At 38.0% G+C, this 24,883-nt stretch overlaps 1 protein-coding gene across 1 annotated transcript; it reads left to right on the forward strand.

Moving 5' to 3' along the window:
- Positions 1 to 5,593: 5,593 nt before the first annotated feature.
- Positions 5,594 to 8,974, forward strand: LOC126336119 (ankyrin-1-like). The gene has a single exon (XM_049999599.1). It carries the CDS (start codon positions 6,120 to 6,122, stop codon positions 8,136 to 8,138), a length of 2,019 nt encoding a protein of 672 aa, XP_049855556.1. The 5' UTR covers positions 5,594 to 6,119; the 3' UTR covers positions 8,139 to 8,974.
- Positions 8,975 to 24,883: the final 15,909 nt, after the last annotated feature.

Raw genomic sequence — 24,883 nt, forward strand, 5'->3', positions numbered from 1 at the left:
CGTATGTACGAAGAACATAACTGCAAAGAAACAACAAACAAGTAACAGAAGAAATACTTCAGCTGATCGATGACAGAGAGAAGCACAAAAATGTTCAGGGAATCTCAGGAATACAGATATACAAGTCAGATAGGAATGAAAGAAATAGGAAGTGCAGGGCAGCTAAGGTGAAACGGCTGCAGCAGAAATGTGAAGAAATCGAAAAAGAAACGATTGTCGGAAGGACTAACTCAGCACACAGAAAACTCAAAACAAACTTCAGTGAAATTAAAAGCAGGGATGGTAACATTAAGAGTGCAATGGGAAATCCACTGTTAGATGCAGAGAAGGGGGTGGATACGTGGGACGAGGAGACTGAAGGCTTCTGTGAGTGGGAAGACTTCTCTAATGACGTGATAGGAGAAGAAAAGGAGTCGATATAGAAGAGATATAGGATCCAGTATTTGAAGGGAAGTTGAAGTCTTACGATGGAATAAGGCAAAGGGGATGGATAACATTCTATCAGAATTTGTAAAACCATTGGGGAAAGTGGCAACAAAACGAATATTTGCGCCGGTGTATGAAACGTATGAGTCTGGCGACATACGATCTGACTTTCGGAAGAACATCATCCACGCAACTCTGAAGATTGCAAGAGCTGACAAGCGCGAGAATTATCGCACAATCAACTTATCAGCTCATGCATCGAAGTTGCTGACAAGAATAATATACAGAAGAGTGGAAAAGAAAACTGTGTGTGTGTTAGATAAGGAACAGTTTGGTCTTAGGAAAGGTAAAGGCACCAGAGAGGCAACTATAACGTGGCGGTTTATAATGGAAGCAAGGCTGAAGAAAAATCAAGACACATTCATAGAATTTGTCGAACTGGAAAAAGCGATCTACGATGTAAAATGGTGCAACGTGTTCGTAAGTCTGAGAAAAATAGGAGAAACAAGGGTAATGTACAATATGTACGAGAATCAAGAGCGAATAATAAGAGTGGAAGACGAGGAACGAGGTGCTCGGATTAAAAAGGGTGTAAGACAGGGATGTAGTCTTTCGTCCCTCTTGTTTTGTATACACATTGAAGAAGCGGTTACGGAGATAAAAGAAAGGTTCAAGAATGGAATTAAATGGCTCAAATGGCTCTGAGCACTATTGGACTCAACTGCTGTGGTCATTAGTCCCCTAGAACTTAGAACTACTTAAATCTAACTAACCTAAGGACATCACACACATCCATGCCCAAGGCAGGATTCGAACCTGCGACCGTAGCAGTCGCACGGTTCCGGACTGCGCGCCTAGAACCGCGAGACCACCGTGGCCGGCAATGGCATTAAAATTCGAGGTGAAAGGGTATCTGTAATAAGTTTCGTTGATGACTTTGCTATTCTGAGTGAAAGTGAGAAGAATTACAGGATCTGCTAAATAGTATGAACAGTTTAATAAGTATAGGATATGAACTGAGAGTAAATCGAAGAGAGACGAAAGTAATGAGAAGTAACAGAAATCTGAACAGCGAGAAACTTAACATCAGGATTGGTGATCACGAAGTAGAGGAAGTTAAGGAATTCAGCCAGCTAAGCAGCAAAATAATCCATGACAGTCGGAACAAGGAGGATATCAAAAGCCGACTATAGTTCAATTCTTTTATCTTGGCGGCTCGCGCATGCCCGCCCAGACGCGGGAGATTGCTGCGTTGCCAGTTGCACACGACGCACGCGCCAAGAGAAGCAGCGCCATAGTATAGCATAGTACGCAAGCTTACGTTTAGGGGGGAGCGCGCAGTTCATGAAGTAAAGCCACCACGGTCGCATTAACGCTTTCGCTGCTACAGAGATGTGCTCCCCGCATTCCGCGCTGTGCGCAATTTTGTCACTGCATTGCTCGCCTGTGCTGACACATGGTGTTCCGACTGCTTTGACACTCTTACCATTCGATTTCACAAAAACTATTTGGCCCAAAAATTAGATTTTTACACATTTCCTTTTGTTGATACCTTCCCCCCATAAGTGACTTAATTTTGTTTCGATTTTCAACGCAGTTATTATGCAGCATTAAATATAATAAACCATTGCGCGAAATTTTGAAGAGTTCGCAAAGGTAAAAGTCCATAGAACATACTTTCTGTATGATCGATTTTAGTTGCCACAATGTTGAGAATGAAATGTGGACAAGATACCTAAATTTCATATAAAATTTACTGTATAACAATATCTCGTTTAATTTAAGTACCACATAGGTGTCGTATGTAATATTGAGAAATATTCCGTCTTTCATTGATTGAAGTGCTTTAAAATAAAGCCAAACGTGCCCAGTGTAAATAAAACTTTTATTATAGTCGGGAAAGACGGAATATTTCTCAATATTACATAGGACACCTATGTGGTACTTAAATGAGATATAGTTATACAGTAAATTTTATATGAAATTTAGGTATCTTGTCCACATTTTATTCTCAACATTGTGGCAACTAAAATCGACCATACAAAAAGTATACGCTATCGACTTTTACCTCTGCAAACTCTTCAAAATTTCGTGCAATGGTTTACTAGATTTAATGCTGCACAATAACTGGGTTGAACATCGAAACAAAATTAAGTCATTTATGGGGGGAAGGTATCAGTCAAGAAGATGTGTAAAAATCTAGTTTTTGTGAAATCGAATAATACGAGTGTCAAAGTAGTTGGAACACCATGTGTCAGCACAGGCGAGCAGCACAATGTTGACAAAATTCGCACAGTGCCGAATGCGGGGAGCAAGTCTCTGTAGCAGCGAAAGGGTTAATGAAGAGACAAAGCACTAGAAATTTCAAAAAAATTGCATTCAAACGAATATAATTCGCGAAGAAAGGCACTTCGAAATTCGAAATAATGAAAATATTAAGCACCACACAAGGTTGGAACTCAGAACCTTCCGCGTAGAAGCCCAACACCTTAACCGTTACGCTAACGCAACTGGCATTACTATACAACGAAATGAGGACTCTAACATGTCACGCAAAATACTGACAAACACTGTTGGTATGACTACGAATTACTCGCACTTTTTCGAAGTACAATAGGAAATAAACAATTACCGCTGTTCGTTATTGCCAAAAAGTGGCTCGTGAAATTGATACAAAGACCTTTCCTTGCTATCACCTGAATTAGGAGTCGTATTGCTTGTTTGGTTTAATTAATTAATAGAATATGAAGCAATAGGTCTAAAGGATGCTTTTTCCAAACTTTCTATAAAACAAAGTCTGCTATCAAGACATTGCTTGTGTTCAATTACTTTATTTACGACTGAACGTTTCTAAAACTGAAGACACTCGTCCGTGCTCTGTTCTCCAGTCGTTCTCTGTTCATTGGCTGTGTTTTTTTGACGTCAGATGCGCAGAACGAACCTAAACTCGGCCGGCAACATAAATGACACGCACTTTAGCACTGGTGAAAAGGGCTTTCCTGACCAAGAGAAGTCTTGTAGTACCAAACGTAGACCTTAATTTGAGGGATAAATCTCTGAGAATGTACGTTTGGGGCACAGCATTGTATGGTAGTGAAACGTGGACTGTAGGAAGACCAGAAAAGAAGAGGATCGAAGCATTTCAAATGTGATATTACATAGGAATGTTGAAAATTAAGTAGACTGGTAGGGTAAGAAATGAGGAAGCTCTCTGCAGAATCGGCGAGGAAAGGAATATATGGAAAGAACTGACCAGAAGAAGGGACAGAATGGTAGGACATCAGGAATAACTTCCTTAGTACTACAGGGAGCTGTAGAGGGTAAAAACTCTAGACGAAGAAAAAAGATTGGAATGCATCTAGTAAATAACTGCGAACGTTGGTTGCAAGTGCTAGTCTGAGATGAAGAGGTTGGCACAGGAGAGGAATTCTGTGGGGGGGTGGCCTGATTCACATAGTTACTGATACTCGCGGGACACTTCGTCACGTGACGCCACAGTAGCGTCCATAAAGTGCGTCCATACAATACCTTTTTCGTGTTCAACATTGCACATGAACGTAATTTTCCAACAGCGCATTGCTACATGCGTTCGGTTGGAATCTTTGCGATTTTTAGTAGGCGACAGGTAGCTGAGGCTCGTGTGTGTTTGATTGTGTAATGTGTTGAGTTTACCCGGTGAAGCGAATAATGTTTGTTGACTCCAAAGGACAGATGCTTAAGTTTAAGGACAGTTGCAGACAAAGAAGAAAGTCGTACTGAGTGCCCCTTCTGAAGATTATTTAAATAAAAATTCGAGATCTATTGGCCTGAGCATCAAGTATTACAAGAAAGGTCTCCGATCATATTTTTGTAAAGAATAAGAACTGTAAATTTAGAAGTAGAAAACTGAGAAGAATAAGCCAAATATTTATGAAAAGTGTGGGCCTAAATGAAAACTGTGGACGAATATTCATGCTATGGCGACTTAAAAGCTCGACAACTGGAAAGCCTGACATTTGAACAAAAGAAGTGATGGGGTATGTTTATCTCCTCATAAAACTACTACAAACTGAAATGAAGAACATTCAGTATGCAAAAAAATAAAAAAATAAAATAAAATGAAATTCCCATATTTATCGAGTGCGACGATGTTAATCTATACATCATCTTTCATGATTAAAGTTATGTAAACAAATAAAAAGCGACGAATTGAACGTTGAATAATCTTCAGGTAGCGACTAAGAGCCTCCCTTCAATATTTCTCAGTTTCAGGAATAATCACTGAAGTGCTTTGTTATGAAATGAGGAATAAATAATTGAAACTGGTATATAAATCGCCATTTACTAGCCAACGAAATTTTTTTGCTAGCCTTATCGCTGCAGTTTCCCAAGCAGAAAATCTAAAATCTCGCTGTGACCTTTTTTGAAATTTGCAGACAAAACACTGTCATCACGTCTTATTGCTCGTACCTCTGTTATTTAGATACTTTCTTACCTACAGCCGCTTTTGTGTTTCCTTTTTTTGTCTCCTTTTCAACACAATAAACGCAACAGAAGCTCCCAACCAAAGAAGGGAATTTATAGGAGACTGCTTGCACAATGAGGCAACGAGTGGACACGAGAATGCGTGCGTTCTTTCCACAAATTTATTGTGCATGCCTTTCTATTGTCGTGCTTCTGCGATTGCGGACGACAAAAGAGAGGCATCATGTGGTCATACCTTTAGCGCATGAACTCACAGCTATAGCGTCCGTTTCGTTTAATTTTTGTCGGGTAACGAGCCGCTATTAATGGCACACCTTTCTCGACACGATACGCAAACAAATTGTGCCTCAAAAACGAGTTATTGAGAGTACATTCATTTTATGTTCACCCCAATCTACATGTATTTCGGCGACATGACTATCGTTTTTTTTTTACTTACTAAGTTTTAGAATAGCGGCAAAATGCTGCAGTTCCTCGCTCTCGCTCCCACGAGTTTCTTCCGTGGGCTGGACTGAAGCTAGATCCGGCCCGTTGGTCACCGATTGCCCACAGGTGTTAAGCTAATTTAGCTTCCTTTTGTTTAGGTACCGTTCCGCAGTTTGTCAATTAAAGTCATGGGATAAGAAGCACGCGCGACATCTGATGGGGGAAGCGTAAGACATTTGGCGCAGACCAGAGGAGACAGCTCCGTTCCGACAGTTGGCAACAGCGTCCGGTAGTTTCCGCGCTCATATATGAATCAAGAATTCACCTACAGATTTGTGATATTACTGTTTGCTTACCGACAGGGAACTTTTATATAGTTGTTAATCGCATAAAGTACGTCTTTTTAGTGTAGCGAACGGGGATTCACCGGGTACATTTTTCTTTTTGGTAAGGAACCGACCAATCCGCAGTAGTGTTCATATTTGGGTAGTTTATTTAGTTTATGACATTAATATTTCAATGAAGCTGTTAAGTGATCACAGTATTATTTTGCGGCAGTATCATCTTGACCACGTCCGTAGACAATTTTTTTCTTGCTTCTGCATTACCAACGTTGTTTAATGTTTCTGATGTTGGAGTACCTGTATGGCGCATTTGAGTTGAATGCTCATGTGGTGGACTGTGTTGCAAACAATTGCTGATGCAACAGTGAATGCTGGTAGCAGTTCGGTGTGAAGTCTTGACCAGTGTGGAGGTACGTGCGGTGTTTCTCCGTAAAGTGTCCGTGACATACTCTGTAAACCATGTATGCAAACGACATCATCAGATCACTACACGGTGCTGTAAGAACCGGCAACTTGCAAGATGTCCTGGAAATGCTGTCGAAAGGAGCAGACGTCGAAGCCGCAGACATTTTTAAGGTACGACCGATCCATATTGCTGCGGAGGAAGGCCACTTGGACATTCTTAAAGCGCTTATCGCAAGGGGCTGTAACGTAAATGCACTCGCGGCTTGCGCTACCCCATTGTTCAATCAGCTGGAGCGGGGAATGACACCGTTACATTTTGCTGTCAGAAACGCTGACCCAAACCTCGCGCTTTGTTTGATTAGTGCTGGCGCTAAAGTGAACACCGAGAATAGTTCCAAAGTGGTTCCACTGCACCTTGCCGCACAACATGGCCATTTGTCGGTAGTGAAGGCTCTAGTTTCTGCGAATGCAGACGTAAATGCTGAGGACAACATAAAAGTCACCCCACTTGTTTCCGCTGTGGCCCAGAATTTTGAAGACGTTGCCAAATTTCTTGTGCAGAACGGTGCAGTTGTAAATGCTAGAAATTCAGAACGTGCGACACCACTGCATTTCGCAGCAGAAATGGGAAATGTTAACATAGCAAAGCTGCTGATTCAGAACCAGGCCGCGATTAATGCAAAGAATCTGGAAGGCTTCACTCCATTGCACGTGTCTATACAAAACAGACATGCCGTAGTAAGTCAGTTTTTAATAAATAGTGGAGCAGATGTGAATGCGACAGATGAAGAGGGATGGACCCCTTTGCATAATGTAGCACACAGTGGATACCCAGCGGAAACCGCTAGACTTTTGATTGCGAAAGGTGCTAGCGTGAATGCGCGGGAAAAGATCGGACGAACACCCCTGCACCTTGCTGCAGCGATTGATTTCACCGATGTAGTGAACATCCTGATCACAAACAAAGCTGATGTTAATGCGACTGACGATCGGATGTGGACGCCATTGCATAGCGCAGCTTACGACGGCCATTTGGATACTACAAAAATTCTAACTGTCAGCGGTGCTAAAATTGATGCGAGGACTGAAAATCAGACTACACCACTGCATTTTGCAGCAGACTACTGGCATGTCGAAGTAGTTAAATACCTTTTGGCAAAAGGAGCCGAAGTTAATGCTCGAGATCACACAGACTGGACGGCACTTCACTTTGCAGCAGATGAGGGTTCCACCCTAGTTCCTGTAGGGGCGTCGGGACACTCGGGTGCAGCAGCGCAGGACTCAAAAATGAATACTGTGCGAGCTCTCATCGAAAACGGGGCTGATATAAATGCAAAGGGAAGCAACGATGAAACAGCTCTGCACGTAGCCGTTAAGTATGGCGATTTAGCAACCCCTAGATACCTGTTACAGAACGGTGCGTATTATGATGTGACGACCGTATCTTTCTTTGGTAACATTTCCGTTTCACAAATTGCTGCGATGAGAAGAAACGAAGAATTAAATGCTTTATTGTGTGCTGTTGAAAATCTGTTTAAAGCTGTGACAAGAGCCAAGTGTGTTGAAATTGAAAAATGTGTTAAAGAAGGAGCACCAGTCAACAGCAGAAGCGTGAAGTATGGTACTCCACTTATGTATGCATCATGGAAAGGACATTTAGACGTTGTTAACGTTTTGCTTAAAAATGGGGCCAGTATTACTTTGAGTAACAGTAATGGTGTTACTCCGCTACATTATGCAGCAAAATTTGGGCATCATGGAATATTGTGCGCCTTATTGCAACATGGTGCAGTGTACGATGCAAGAACCAAAACAGGCAAAAAAACACCACTACATTTCGCTCAAGAAGGAGGTAAAAAAGAAATTACAGAGACTCTAAAACTGATTGAATCTATGTTTATTAGAGTAAGCAAAAAGAATAACACAGTGCTGAAAGAGTTAAATGAATTAAAGAACGTAAAACATGCTGTATTTCTTGCCATTAAAAAATGCAAAAATGTAAATAACGCAACTCTGGCACAAATAGCTTTTAATAATGGGTGTAATGAACTTTGTAAATTGTTTTGTGAATAGAGTTTTAGTGATTTTGTAATCAGAAAAGTAGCCATTTCGAGCTGTTTTATGAAGATAAAATTGCTTCACATTGTAATGACAGTCAGTGTTCATTTGAGATGTCAGGTTCTTTTTTTTCACTCTAGTGATTGTTCATCGACAAACAAGAAACTTAACGTTTGCACAACTGACATTGCCTACCACATTCCTGTGAATATCCGTATGCATCAGTACATTTTTTACCAGTATTGTTTATTACTAGGCTACATATCAGAAATCCAAAGTTCAACACTTTTGTGCTAAACTTCAGAATACACATGTTTTGTTAGGGAACTGGCACACTCTTGCCTATTATTGCTAAATGTATTTTATATTTTCTCTCACCTCAGTGTTAGAAATATGTGAAAATAATCAGTACAGTATATATTTTGTTGAAATGTCATAAGGCCTATGATTTTTTAAACAATGATCAGTTATTCACTCCATTAACTGTGAAAAACATAATAACAATATTGACATTTAAGAACATATGAAGTGTTATGTTTAAAGAGTGTTGCAGGATAATGAAAATGTGTTAATCATGTGTGAAGTGTGATGATGTTTAAGACTGTTGTAGAATAATAAAATTCATTCCTCCTTGTACTGAAATAGTACTGAGATGCTGCACAGATGTATAATGTAGTTTATATTTATAAGCTGCATGGATTGTATCATTCTAATTTCATAATCATTCAATAAAGTCTTTCAATAATTACTATAGCTAACATATTTTATGATCTGTCAGAAATCTATGTGAAACAGGATCACTGCAGTTGCAATAGTGATGACTGATGGATGTCATTTCACAAAAGCAAATAAACAAGTCAAATGTCTTCAGTAATAAATAAAAAGTAATGTCCTTTATGTAATTTGTGGACCTAAAATGTATGGTAACATGAGTCAGTCACTAGAAAAATGAATTTGTATTTGCAACAACATATATAGGGCCCAGTGCCTTTATAATAAAAGTAGCAAATAACTTGCAAGTACCCTTTTTACACTTGCAAAACATATACAATTAATAAATAATGCGATCTGGAGTCATTATTCAGATACAAATAACGGCACTGATGATTAAAAGTGGAAATGAAAAGAAATGATACATCAAAATAAACATAATCAAAATAGGGGACATAAGTCAATAGTTCTCGTATTTCATGTGTGGCTATAATTAAGAGCTTTTTGCTAGTGAAAGCCTGAAGTTCACCTTCATTGTTGTTCCTGTAAACAGAAACTGTCAGATGTGAGGATAATTGATTAGGCTAGCTAACATTAATAGGATCTTGCAGTAAGAATTAGTACTGAGTATGGTAAGCTTAAATCTTTTGAGTAGCTAATAATAGGCTATATATTTATTACAATTTGTTTTCGTTGTCCATTTGTACACCAGAGTATTTTACAAATCTTGTGTTATGTAACAGGTGAACTTTAACCTCTACTTCTTGAAGCTACAGACTACTGACTTACATGCTCACAAAAACTTACACACATCAAACAACCCACCCACATGTGTGAATGTGCTTTACACACAAAATAAATACAAGATAGTAAAATTAGGACAAAAGCCAGTACTTGGAAAAAGATGTAAAACTGTTCACTTCCCTGTGTTAAGGAACTGGCATTTATGTCCTATTGGAAGCTTACATTTAAAAATCAAAGTTTAATCATTATCAAAATATGTAACTGTGGAACCCTTGCTATTTGTCATTTAACCAACAGAAGTTTTCAGTTCTTCAATCTAAAAGATGGGGTAATTAGTAGCAGTGAAAAGTAAGGTAAGTTTTTCACTTTTTTATTTGTAGAGATTTAATTTTTCACCCATTATGTCTGATAACAAAAGGTTGAGGACCTGTGCATCTGAATATGAGAACCTAATCCTGATTTTTGACAACAGGGTGAAGTCTACATGCAAATAGACTTTGTGTCTTACATTCTGATTGTGCGAACTGCAGCTCACGTGAGACATTTTTATATGGGAAAGGTGATGGCAAGTGATGGTAGGAACTTCACAATCTCTGAAGAGGACTGATCATGAGATATGGTTATCTGCTTCAAATAATACTCCTGCTGCATGGTTTTGCTGAATAAATACCTTTTTTACTTCACTTTCATTACCACAGAGTATAACCAGGATTGCCACAGGTTCTGAAAATCTGGGAATTTCAAACTCACCAGGGAAATTTGAAACAAAACACTGGAAAAATCTTGTTTTTGTCTCAGTAGATGAAATGGTTTGTTTACCGAGGGGTCCTGCATCATTGCTGGATGGTTGAAGCTGAGTATGTTCATCGCTTCCCTACTCTCTCATTACTACTGCTTCTCCCCTTCCTACCATTCCCCCTTGGCTTGCAGACAGTGCTGTCACCACTTCTTGCTGCTAGCCTGGCAGGTGCTGAAGAGTAGCAGGAAGACATGAGGAGTAGTTTGTTGGTAATGATTCTCAGAGACTGTAGACACAGCGGCCGTAGATGGTGGCCATGTGTGCAGGAGTTGTGCCTTGAGTGATTGTGTAAATGGGCGAGTGCTCTCATTTTTGACAAAAGCTGGGGCCGAAAATTTAGTTATGTGAGTGTGATTGACTTTTCTACGTGCCTGTCTGTGGCTCTGCAATCGTCTTTACGGTAAGTTGATACCTATCCTCATTATTATTGATTTCAGAGTATTTGAACAAGTTATCTGTTGCATGGATTGATCACCATGGTCTCCTTTCATCAACATACTGTCTGTGGCCCATGAATAACTGACCACATGAGTGAATTTCCGCAATGGGCCAAAACTGCAGGTCATTTCTCTGGTTATCTGTAATGGATTGGGCCTGCCGATCTGAAGCCGTTCAGTTCTCACTAATGTGCAGGCCCTGCCCATCAGATCTAGTCTCACCCATCTGCCTGCACACCGGGTCTGTTTGTGCATGGCATAATGAACCAGATCTTTGCGCTTTATTCATGGGCTGGGGACTGCGGTGCTTCTCAGCAGACCAGAGGCCATGGGCAGTGGACTTCAGGAATTGCGAGTGCCTCACCATAAACATGTTGTACAGTGTGGTGTTTTGTAGACATTTTATTTGTTATAGTACATTTTGGCACTTTAAAAGTAGTTTGTATGTTAGAAATGGATGATAAGAAGAAGAAAATTGTGTCAGCCGCAGGTGGTTTGTACACTATGTACTCATATATTTCTCGAAAGAAACATTACACAATACCTATAAAATCAAACAATGGAAAATAATAATAATACCTGCAAAAAAGTAGCTATAACACAGTGGGTAATAACTGACTACAATGAACATAGTAGAACCAACATTTTATTGGTGGTCACCTACAGTGTTGGTTTACACAATTCCTCCCCACCTTCTGAACTTCTTTCAAAAGGCCTACTTTTCTCTGAGGTTATTTATGAAATCAGTGAAGGTATTTTAAATCTGACTTGCGACTCCAAGAAAATATGTATTTTTTTCACCAAATGTGTTTCATTTTATTGAAAGAAAATGACAGCAGTGGTCTTAACAAAACACACATATAATATTTGGCTTCCTTTCTCCATCTAAAGCAGTTCATTACAAAAGATGTTGATGTTATTATAGAAGATGTTTGCTCAAATTGGGAAACACCATCTGCTTGCAAGTTTTTTTTTAAAGATATTTGTTCGTTTTCAATATTGTTCCTTGTACTGTAACTGCAAAGACAGTTTGTCAACTTACATCTTAACTAACCCTTTAGACCGAAAGATTTTCAGGGAAAAATGCTAAAACTTGCCTAGAAATCAGGACGTATCAGCGAAACAACATTTAATATAGATGTAGGACAAGTCAATAGAAGATACAGAGGAGATAAAATCACATATATTCTTTGAAAGGAATAGGCTATGTACTGCCACAAGTTTCATCCTATCCCTTCCTTTCATCTATAGAAACATAAACCCCACAATACAGATATGCCCTTGGAGAAAGGTAATGGCAAACCAGCTCCCCCATGACCTTGACATGAATGGTAAAGTAGGATTTCTACGTCATCAACAAGCTCATTTCTGAATATGCTACTACTTTCATATACGGGGACACATGACAACATGAATCTTGCCCTTTTGATTGCATTTGATTCTGATAGCTCGTTTTAGTGTTTGGAATAAAGAGTGTGTTCCCCAGACTATTAATTAAAGCTGTTTACTTCAACTCAATACAGTGAGATACCCTGCAGTGTGGAAACATGTTGAATGGTGGCTCTTGATTAATGTATTTACATGGTGGCTCCATTTTATTGTTAACCAAGGAATTTTGCCCAATGTGTTTAATATGGTGACTGATGTTTAATGTTTACTTTTGGTAGCATTGGATAGGTTTTAGTGTTTCAAAAAGTGTAGTATGTGTCATGGTGAGATTGATGCTTGAACTGTTTCCTTTGTATCATATTTAGGCCTATTCAGATATTGGCTGGTCTGTGTTTAGTTTGGTTGAATTTGGGCTCTTGAGTGACACACTTGTCATAATCAGACACAACTGTTTCTTGCAGTCATTTGAAATAATTAGGATATCATTTTTGTGGGATTAGATCAGAAGTATTTCCAACATGGAATCTTATGGGACTTTGTACTTCATGCTCTACGATTTTGAAAGAAGTTTTATACCTGCATTGCAGTTGTTTCACTGTGACTTAAATTCCATTTTCCGGTAATATTCTGCACATGAAAAATAGATGTTTAATGGACAATGCATGCTGTGGGGCACAGGATCATCCCATGAACCTGGTGCAGAAAGAGCAGCTTACAACAGCATTGTCTACCCAAAAGCGGAGGTAGGTGGCACCGAGTTTGCCCACAAGGGTGATGGCAATTGAATGGCTGCACAGCCCTGGATGAGATCCACAGACCTCCATGGTGAAAGGCTGACAGCAGCTGAAGTAGGTCCCCCAAGTGGTCCACTCCTGTTGGAGGTCCTTATGTCCACGGCATCGGACTAGGCACTAGTGGTTGGACTACAGCTGGTGGGTCCAGAGAGAATGGGGCCTTTCCACTGTGTTTATGTTATTTACACTGCTGGCCTCTCTGCTTGTTGACAACATGAGGTAACCACCTTTACACTTTGGCAGCAGTACTTGGTGCATCAGCAGATAACTCTGGGGTGACTCTGCCCTACCATCTGACTTGACATGCTTCCCTGACTTCCTGCATTAACTGAGGAAGGTTTCTTAATTTTTACCCAGCCACTCTAAGTTACTAATTTTAGTGCAGCAACAAAACGTTTTTGATTTTCCTACATTTTCTACTACATATTTTAAGAAATGTTTATTAAATGTATCTGCTACATGTGACTGATCATTTATAGCCTTTCCATTTAAATTAATAGTTGTGTTATCCTGTCCTGTCAGTCATTTTTTGTTGTTGTTATTTTCTGTTTTTCCAGTATTCCCTCATTTTCTCCCCATGAATTCTCTTCCTTTCTTCTGTCGATGTTGTTCCCAATTTTTTTTATTTCTTCTGCTTTTCCATTTTATTTTAAAATGGTTTCCTTCTGCTATTTCTGATTATTTGATGTTGTTTCTTTCTAGGTCTTTCCTTATTTATGACTCCATGCTACTGTCGGTTTCTTCTTTCAGAAATATAGGAGCATTTGTTTCGTTAGTCTATGTACATCCATTCAGTAGAGGCATCCAAAAAAGGTTAATCTTCGTTTGGCCATTACTTCAGATATTTTCTCTATATTTTTGTAGATCTCCTCATTACTTCTTATTTTCCAACCACCTGCAGTTTTTATTTCACCCATTATTTTTCTAATAACCCTTGTTTCCAGTACCTCTAGTCTGTCCATGTTATAGTTCATTGTTAGGCATTCAGATCCATATAAACATTCTAGTCATACCATTGTGGTGTAGTGTTTTAGTTTTGTTTTTCTAGATATGCATTTCCTGCTGTAAATATTTTTTGGTCATTACATATGCTCTTTCCATTTTGTAAATCTTACATCACTTGCAGATTTTTTTAGTCCATTCTGTTGTATAGTCTCTCCAAGATATTTAAATTTATGTACTCACTCTAATTTTCCTAGTTGTGTTTCTATGAATAATGGCACATTTTTCGATATTTGTCATGAATTTTGTTTTTTTTCAGCTGAAATTTTGAGACCAGTTCTGTTTGCTATTTTTTCTAGAAGGTTTATCTGAATAACTGCTTCTGTCAGGTTTTCTGAAAGTATTGCAAAATCATTGGCAAAAGCCAAGCAGTTTACCTTAATTCCATTTTTTGTCCTTCCCAGAGTTATTGGTTCACTTTTGTGATTTGTTAGCTCCGAATTCCAGACCCTTAAAAATTTTTTTTAGAGCACAATTAAACAGTAAAGGTGATAAACTATCACCTTGTCTAACACCGGTTTTTATTTCAAAAGACTGAGTTACTTCTCCCATAAATTTGACTATAGATATTGTAGCTGTTAGTGTTTCATGAATTAAATATTTGCTAATTTTGATTTAATACCAAATTCTCTAAAGATCTTATCTATTGTTTCTCTGTCTATACAATCAAATGCTTTCTTGGAATCAATAAATGACACTACTATTGGTTTGCTGGTTAACATTCTATGGTAAATTATTGATTTTAAGTTAAAAATTTGTTCTGCACAGGATCTTCCTTTTCAAAAACCACTCCGATACTCTCCCAGTTGATTGTCTGAAGTATCTACCACTCTGTTCAGGAGAATTTTTGATAATATTTTGTATGCCACTGGCAGAAATGACATTCCTCTGTAATTACTGACATTTCGTTTGTCTCCCTTTTTATGTAGTGAGTGGATTAATGCTGCTTTCCATTCAACTGGAATCTTTTCAGTTTTCCAAATATTGCCAGATAGCCACTGTAGATCCTTAATGATTTTTGGTTCTGACCACTTCAATAATTCTGCTGTAATGGAGTCTTCACTGCTTGCTTTATTGTTTTGATGGTTTCATGAATTTCTAACTCTGTTGGTGAGAAATCTTCCTCTAGATCTTGACATGTCACTGGAAATTCTAATTTATCTGTTGAAACAGTTTAACAACCTTTCAAAACAATTTGCTAAAATTTCACAATTTTCTTTGTTATTTAATCCCAATTTGCCATTTTCATCTTTGAAACAAATACTTGGTGCCTTATATCCTTGAAGTATGTGTTTAAAAGTTTGGTGGAAGTTTCCAGTATTATTTTTGCTGAAATTTTCTTCTATTTCAATAAGTGGGAATTTTCAAAGTTTCTTTTGGTATTCCAGATTATTTTTGATGTTTCTTTTCTTTGTTGTCTGAATTTTTCAAGATCTTCCTCTTTTTTAGAACATCTCCACTTTCTCCATTTTTGAACTCTTTCTATTAGTGCTTCTTCACACTCCTCATTCCACCATGTCTTCTTTTTATTCTTTGCCAATCCTGAAGTTTTCTCTGCTTCTTGAGTTATTTGCATCTGGAGTTCACGCCAATCACCTTCTTTATTTGTCTCAATTTCTTCTCAAAATTTTTCTATATTTTCTTTTGTAATATTAGCTGTAGTGGTTTTGTATCTGATAACTTTCTTGGTCCCTTTTTTCTGTTTTAGATGGGAGAAATTTTATTCTAATCTTAGAGAGATAATGATCTGAGCTGAATTCCCCATTTCTGACTATTTTAACATTCATAATTTCTATGATATACCTTTTAGATATGGCTATATGATCCAGTTGAAATTCTCCTAGGTTTGGATTTGGATGTCTCCGAGTTTTGGCTTTTATTGGTAGTTTAGAGAAATGTGTGGACATGAGTTTTAACTGGAACATTTTACACATATTGATCAGTCTTTCGCCATTTCTGTTTGTTCTTGAGTGTGCTGGATATTCACTACAATTATCCTAAATCTATTTTCCCTCCCAATTTGCATATCGAAGTCACCAAGAAGTATTTTAACGTTCTTTTTAGGTATGATAGAAATTTCAGATTCTAAAAGATCCCAGAATTGATTGACTTTCTCCAGATTTCTTTTGTTGTTTGCGTTTATAGGTGCATGACAGTATATGGGGTGTAGCTTTTATTCTTGCACTTTATTGTTAACATGGATATTCTTTCTGAATTCAATCTAAATTCTATTACACTGTCTGCAATTTGTTTGTTTACATAAAATGCTGTTCCAAACATCAGCATGTTTTCCATTATTCTCACTGCTGGTTTCCCTTTATAAACACTATAATGCTGTATATCAACTACATTCTCATCTAAGAATCGTGTTTCCTAGACTGCTTTAATTTCTATATCGTTCTTCTGCAGAAATAATTCTAATTCCTTTTGTTTCCCAATTTTCAGAAGAGAATTTACATTTAATAGTACAAAGCAGTACTTCTTGAACTGAAACTTTGAATGCTTTTCAATATATTCCATCTCTTCGTCATCGCAAATGTTGGGTCTCCCCAGAATCCTAGGTCCCATTACATTACATGATGTAATGGTGGATTCCTCATCAGAGTTACCACCTGGGGTAGAGCATCCATTACGCGAACTTTCCATTTTGCGACGACTTGAAGTTGTAAATTGTAAACAGTAGGGAATGCAAAGTCATCCCTGAATTCCCAAAGTGAGACCAGGTTGTTAGCCTGGAATATTACTTATTCAGCTGCCACTAACACGTGGAACAGACACTGTTGGGGTACCGCCACTAACATGTGGAACTGTCATGCCCTTTGTCCACTTTCGCATTGAACAAGAGGCTGCCTTTTCTGCCAACTCCGCCATACCGAAGTCCATCTTCTCCACCTTTGCTGCTGTTGAGGTCTACACCATATCTCTGGCAAGGGGCCGTCACGAGGTACTATCACCTAGGCCAGGTGAACCAAGGTTTTTTAATGAGTTGTTACTCCTCCCCCTCCTCCTTTCCCAAACGAGCTTGGGACTGGCTATGGTAGAGTTATGGATCGGTCATTTTAGTATATTCCATAGTTCCTGAAGTCTGTTGTTGGAACTAATAATTTCTAACATAATGTGTGTGGTCTCTGATTTTTTAATAACCTTTGTTAGTAATGCTGAGTAGGTTTTGAAGTGTCCAACTACAGCAGGATCTTTACTTGTTTTTGCCAACAGATACATTTCCATTTTTCCTTCACAGGATATTTTATCCCTTTAGTTATGAATATATTACGGAATAGATTACATTATGTGTCAGCATCTGCAGCCCAAGTCACCCCTTGCAAACTATTCTTAAAAATGTTCAAACAAATTTTGGTATGCCCTGAAATCAGTAATTATTCTACAAGATTTCCACTGAGGAGTCTCTATGCTGTAACATAGAGTTTTATTTATTCTAAATAACTTAATATCCTGATCGTAGGAGCATATGTTACAGGGTAAATATTTTTGTGCTTTGAGCTTCATCAAAGAAAACAATTAGAGTCCTACTGTCTTTATCCATCTTTGTTGGAAAGTTAGTTACTGAGATGAAATTGTAGGATTCAAATAATGTTTCCAGACTATTTTTCCTATCAGAGTCGTTTAGAAGATCAACAGCGGGCACCACCAACTATTAACTGCTTGCTGCTGTTTGACAGATAGCATACTAATGAATCCATATGCCTCATAAACAGTTCAAAATTCCCCATTGGCAATCTATACAAGTTATAATTAAAAGTGAACTATTTTTCAGTATTAATTCACAAGCACACACTTATATGTGCTGATCACTACATAATCAACTTGTTTCAATTTATCTCGTGTTCTGTCTTAATATATGTAACAACTCCCCCTTTTCCCATATTGGTTCTACATAAATATGGTGACAGAGTGTAATCTTTTATGTTTAACTTCTCTAACCTTTTGGATATGTTGCTCTTAGATAGTTACAGGACATCTGTCTCGTCAGAGGTCTCTCAGTTTTTTTAAACAGACAAGAAGCTCTTCTTCCTTACTATGCAAGACCCCAATGTTCTGATGAAATACGGTAACCATACTCTTCTGTGCATTCTTAAGCTCTTTTTGTGGCTCCTCAGTGATTGTAACTTCTTTCACAACAGGATATTTGATTGCTATCTAACCAATAAAGGAACCCATCTGAATCAGTAACCACAGGGATATTACTTTGTGTGATGGTTGTAGGGGGTAGAGGGGTGGCATAAATTGTCTGCCTGAAGCTCAGCCATATCTTTACCTCTCCTATTCAGGTTTGTCTGTGAACTAATGATTTTTGTTTTGGCTTTGTATGCTGTGTACAGTGTTTTACACTGACACCTCTTAGTAGTGTGTATAGTGTATACTCAACAGAATATGCTTTATCTACGGTATATTTCATAGTTTATTAGGCGTGTCCATACGTTGTTACAGTTTGTTTTCCTTGATTCCTGAAATGTTTTATTTTTTCTACACACTACAGGATCTGCTTTTCAGATAACAGACTGAAGGACTTTACAATAATTTGCAGAAGAGCTTCTGTAAAGTTTGGAAAGTAGGAGATGGATACTGGCAGAAGTAAAGCTGTGAGTACCGGGCGTGGGTCGTGCTTCGGTAGCTCAGATGGTAGAGCGCTGGCCCGCAAAAGGCAAAGGTCCCGAGTTCGAGTCTCGGTTGGGCACACAATTTTAATCTGCCAGGAAGTTTCATATCAGCGCACACTCCGCTGCAGAGTGAAAATCTCATTCTGAAAATTTCTATTGTCTAGGAGTGTCTAAAAATTATAAAAAGTGTAGGGTAGGCAGATTATTAAATAGTAGGACATACAGACATCAGTATCACAGTATATTAACTCCATTATGAAGTTTGTTCCCAAGAGCTTAATGACAATTCTAAAACAACAGTAGCATTCATAAATAATTTACTAGAAGGAGAAATTACAAACGTACATTACAGATCTTGTGAAATGTGTGAGTTCTGGAACTTTTGTGCTAAGGATAACAGCAGATCTTGGAAATGAAACTGTCAGAAAGGTGACGTACTTTTCCTATTGTTACCTACTAATGTCTTATGGCATAATATTTTGGGGTAACTCAACTTTGAGGAAGAAATTTTCTATTGTCTAGCAGTGTCTAATAAGTATAAAAAGTGGAGTGTAGACAGATCTTTGAACAGTAGGACATACAGACAACAACATCACAGTATATTAACTCCATTATGAAGTTTTTTGGCAACAGCCAATGACAATTCAAACACAACGGTAACATTCATAAATATAATACTAGAAGAAGAAATGATATACACTAACCTTCACTGAGCTTAAATACAATATAGAAAGTAGAGTTGAAGTAAGCCATGAAAATCTTTGACCATCTAACCAGTAAAGTAAGAATGTAATAGACACCTAATTTTAGAATCTTCACACATAAAATGAAATATCTTGTTGAAAACTCCTACTGAAAAGTAGCGTTTCTGAATGTCTAATCACAGTGTTTTTAGAGAGAGGAGGAGAGGGGGAGAGATACAGAAGTGAAAGTAGTTAACTATAAATCATGAACTCTAAAAAGAAAAGTAGCTGCCATCATGTAAATGCTCAGCATATTGCCAATTTTAATTACACAGCTGATGCAATGTACATCACAGCAAAGGTTCTTTGTTCCTTTACTCTTTGCAGCGTTTCACTGTTCTTCACTTTATCCATCCATTTTATTTTCTCCATTCTTCTTCAAACCCACATCTCTAATTCTTGAATTTTGTCTCTTTCTCTCTTGTTCCATGTCCAGATCTCACAGTCCTGCAGAAAAAACATTCCACACAAACCTTTTCCATAACTGCAACCCCAATTGTTGCAAAATAAGTAGTTCTTTTTATGGAAGGTTTGCTTTGCCATTGCAGTTATTAATGTTATTTCCTTACTACTTGATCAGTTTTCAGTTAACATGCTCCCCAAATATCTGTACAGTCAATACTTTCAGCACTTCGTGGCCCTGTCAGCAACTGTATAAATATTAAATTCAAAATTAACAGCCTCAGTTGCGGAGTTACCTAGATTTACCTAGGTTTCAATTGGGATAACCCAACCTTCTTCAGCATTACACTTACTAATGTTTGTCCATAAACAAACATTAGTAAGTGTTTGTCCATAAACAAACATTAGTAAGTGTAATGCTGAAGAAGGTTGGGTTATCCCAATTGAAACCTAGGTAAATCTAGGTAACTACGCAACTGAGTCTGTTAATTTTGAATTTAATATCTGTACAGTTTCTTTTTGGTCAATTTTCATTGTCTAGTCTTGCAATCAAGTCTGGATAGCGTTATTTGAAAGGATATTGCTTTTTCAGCAAACTGTACCATGCCATCAGGAAATCTGTTGCAGTTGATCTTCTGGCCTCCTATGCTTACTCCTTCCTCCCCTACTTCTTGTGTTTTCATTGCCAAATTTTTTGTATGTGTGGTAAACAGACTTGGTGAAAGACAACCTTGTCTTGCTCATCTTGCTATTTCTTCTTTTAAGCACTGCTCCCTTTCTTTCTGTGTCTCTTATCTCATTCTTTATACAGTCTTTTGAACATTGTTCATTCTCATCCTCCTTGTTTTTATCATTACTGTTGTTGCTCATCATTTCTTTGCTCTGGTTCCTTGGAAGTGTCCTACTTCTTCTTTTGTTGTTTCAATTACAGCACCTTTCATTTTTGTCCATTTTTTCTCTACTTCTTCCTTTCGTGTTTTATCTTTTTCGGTTTGGGTTATCTTCTCTTTCAGCTTTCTCATTCCTTCTTCTCTTGTATTATGTTCAGGTTCCATGTCCTCACTCCATGTTTGGTCATAAAGTACACTAGAGTGGAAGTGAGTTGCAATAGAGCTAGCCACAAGTGGGCAGGCATGTTACGCATTGTGGAGCAAAACACAGCCGACAGGTGTTGCCAACCAGAGCCAGCTTAGTGAGGTACAGAACAGCTGACACTGCAATATGCTAGCAGTAGGACAGAAGTCTTTTCTCATTTGCCACCTCAGAAGGGTTTAGAGCATGTGCCTTAAGCCCTAAATGAACATCGTCTGGAATGTATAAGTACTCAGCCATTTGTGTACTACAATATTCTCGTCTCAGTATCACAGCCTACACCACGAGCCTTTGACACCCAGAGCGACATCCTGGAATGCAGTATGGGATATCCATTCGGCCATGGGATGTGGCAGCCTTCCCTAAGTCACAAGAGCAGCAGCTGCTGGAGCAGAGAGCTGCCCGATTGCTGAAGTGAAGTCATGAATGCCTCTGTGGTATCATCAGCTGCTGCTGTACTGTCATCACAGTTGCAGCCAGAGGTATCACTGACAACAGCATTCAAATGATGATGAGGTCGGCCCCACCACTTGCACTGTCACCAATGCAGGACCTCTATTATTTTGCATGAGAGGCAACTGGACATCTCCAATCTTTTCCTGATGTACAATAGCTGAGGGTCACAGTAAAGAAGTTACTTAAACAAATGTATTGTCATCCTGACATCTCATTTTGCTCACCAGAGGTGAAAATACCTGGGTCATCTAACAGTTTTATGCTCATTTCTATCATGACTATCACATGATTGCTATTAATGCCAGTCCCTGAGAGTTTTTCACTGCATTGCTTGTCTGTTATGCACCACAATGTAATCTAATTGGCGTCTAGTTCTATCTCCTGATGAGGTCCATGTATAATGCCTTCTTTGGTGGTCTATGTGCCTTGTATTAGCAATGAACTTCATTTGCTGATGAGATTCAATTGACCTTTCATATTCACTATCCATTTCATTTTACTGATCTACAGTAATATAATTTGAGCTTATATCTATCTAGATTTGCCTGTTTCAATTCAGATGTTTCAAAGGGATGCTCTGATAAGCACATTAAACATGTGGCATTCCTCATGCTCTGTCTATTAGGGTATCGATATACATGTTAAATCTTCTTAAAAGAAGATTGCTTATGTTTTGATGGAAGATGTTAAATTTTCCTGTTCCACAGTTCAGTCCAAGTTGGAATATTGTTTTTGTTAGTAGCTATTTCCACGGCACCCATATATACTCTGCAGCTCTGTCTTTCTGACGCATTTATATTGTACAAAATGAATTTTTCCTTTTCATTCTGCAGCAGAGTGTGCTCTGATAACAAAAACTTCCTGGTAGATAAAATATATGTTTGGAAGCTAGAAGATGAGGTACTGGCAGAAGTAAAGCTGTGAGACTGGGTCATGTCTTGTGCTTGAATGGCTCAGTTGGTAGAGCACTTGCCAGTGAAAGTCAAACATCCTGGGATTGAGTCTTAGTCTTGCACATAGTTTTAATCTACTAGAAAATTTCATTTATCTTACAGTTACAACAGTGGAAATTTCTTATGCAGGATGAAGTCTGTTTTGTCAGGTTTTTTGATTCTGGCAATTAGTCATGCAAATAGCCTCTTATCCAAAGCATTCAGATGACCACCATGCTACACTCTAATTTAGTAGAAGGCATTGCATCAGTCATATTCATTCGCTCAGTCAGTGAGTGAATGAAAATGTGCAGGTGTTAACTCCTCACTTTTGATGAGCTCTGCAATACTGTATTCCACAGACTGTGCCATCCAGTGGTTCCCATACTGCTCAAGGTGTGTTACATTTACAAGAAGCCAGTTCGTGGTGATGCAGCACCAGCTAGAGTAAACCACTGCATTAGCCTTTGAGTTAATAAATTAATTAAGTAGTCTCATGTTCCATGGATCATTTTGAATGACAATTCATTAAGATGTGAGTTAATAACTTCTATCTGACACGTTTTAGACATAACAATAATAGAAATTCTTTTCTGGGATAGAAGCTGTTATCAAGGAAAAACTTTTCAGTTTGTTTTCACATTTTGATTTGTTGTCTGTTTGACATTTTATATCACTGGGTAAGTGATCAAAAATTTTAGATGGACCATTGTGCACTCCTTTCTTTGCTAAAGACAACCTTAAAGTCAATTAATGAATGTCAATTTTCTTTCTAGTATTGTAATTATGAACATCACTGTTCCTTTTGAATTGCAGTGGATTATTTACAAAGAACTTCATGATGATAAGCTTCATAATAATAAATATACTGTGAAGCAGTAGTCAGTATGCTCAACTCCTTAACCGCTTAACATAAAATCCCGAGTATACTCGTTTTTTTAAATTCTGACGATATAATAAAACGTCGAGTATACTCGGGCTTATCATTTCTGACTGGCACACATTTTAAAAGGCCGAATTTACTCATTCTATCTCGTGTTTTGGCAGTTCCTTGATATTTTCAGTAGATGTCACTGTGGTGTGTTACTCTGAAGTGTATATTTGTGGCAAGAGATGTCTCTGAATCAGGCAGTTGTACTAGCGGTCACTTTACAATCTGTTTTTGCAGTTTGCCTGTTATTTTCTCACGTTTTATGAAAATGGAGAGTGAAGAAGAGTTTGATATTGAATTTAGTGGGTCTGAGAGTTCTGAAGCTAGCTATGAAGAGATTTTGGAAGAAGGAAGTGACGAATCAGTTTCTTCTGAGTGTGACATTGCGAGTGCCAGAGTGTGGTATGAGATAGATCCATCTAAGCCACTGCCACCTGCTCCACCACGTTTTCCTTTTACAGGTAAACCTCAAATTAATTGTGAACCCTGTATTGAAGATGCCTTGCATTATTTTAGACAGTTGACTGATGACGGATACATGCAAATTTTGGTTACCAAGACCAACCAATATGCAGCATAAACAAACATCCACGCATGGAAGCCAACAACAATTGATGAGATGTACATATTTGTTGCTGTAATATTGTTACAAAGCATTGTGAAAAAACCCATATATCAGATGTACTGGACAAAAAGAGCTACATTAGTCACACCAATTTTTAGAGAGGTTCTACCATTCAAGAGGTTCGTCAATTTGAAGAAGAACTTACTCTATTTTCACACCAAATATTATACTTACTATTGGTATAGTACTGCTAGATGTGTAGAACTGAATACTTTTTTTTAATCAAGGTTGTGAGCATTAATAGAAAACCAGTCAATGAAACTTTTAAAGACATTGTTTACCATTTATTCTGTTTCTGTATGTGTGCTTGCACTGATTGCAATACTAGTGCCATTGTGTATTATAAGTAATAGAGTTTGCTGCCACTGTTAAAAGGAGGACAAGATTGTATATGGGTTTGGTGAGCAGTCAGTAATATATCATTTGAGTCACAACTGTCAGGACCTAAATAATATTTCTGCTATTGTTTTGATCTGCTTTCTATTTAAAAATGTTGAGAAAAGTTTTACATTTTTGGTATGATTTCACAATAGACATTCTTCTTCATTCCATCTTTACTGCTTATTCTTTGAGCGACATAGAACTCTCTCTGCCTGCCAGACACTTCAATCACAGGTGTTATCTAATGTTTTTCCCTATCTCATCCTATTTTTTTTTCTTGGGTAAAATTGCCGTCAAAATGCTGTAGAAATTTTTCATCTTCATTAATATCTTAAACATGGCTTCCATTTCTCTAGTTAGCTACAGGACGTGAGCGAGGTTAAGCTTATGCCTTGGGCTCTGCACAGCTACCCTTTTATCTCAGAGCAAGCAACAAACTGAGCATGTTTGTATAAGGTTGTGCAACAAGCCCCTTTCTGTTGTGCCTTATAAACTCTTATTTGTTTGGCTGGAGACATCATCTATGTTTCTCATATACCTATCTAGCATGTCATCGATTATCGATTTCTTATCAGCAGGTTTTAAATGACTGTATGATCAACATCTTTGGGTGGAGATACCATTTGTGTTCCTACATACCTATTTAGGGTTGTGATCAATTATTGTTTTTGTATTAGCAGGAGAGCTTCTGTAAAGTTTGGAA

The sequence above is a fragment of the Schistocerca gregaria genome, chromosome 2 (genome assembly GCF_023897955.1).
Source record: "Schistocerca gregaria isolate iqSchGreg1 chromosome 2, iqSchGreg1.2, whole genome shotgun sequence".
Taxonomy (NCBI): Eukaryota; Metazoa; Arthropoda; class Insecta; order Orthoptera; family Acrididae; genus Schistocerca; species Schistocerca gregaria.

What these genes read in the sequence shown, in the direction of transcription:
- LOC126336119 (XM_049999599.1), top strand. Translation starts at nt 6,120, where the DNA reads ATGTATGCAAACGACATCATCAGATCACTACACGGTGCTGTAAGAACC.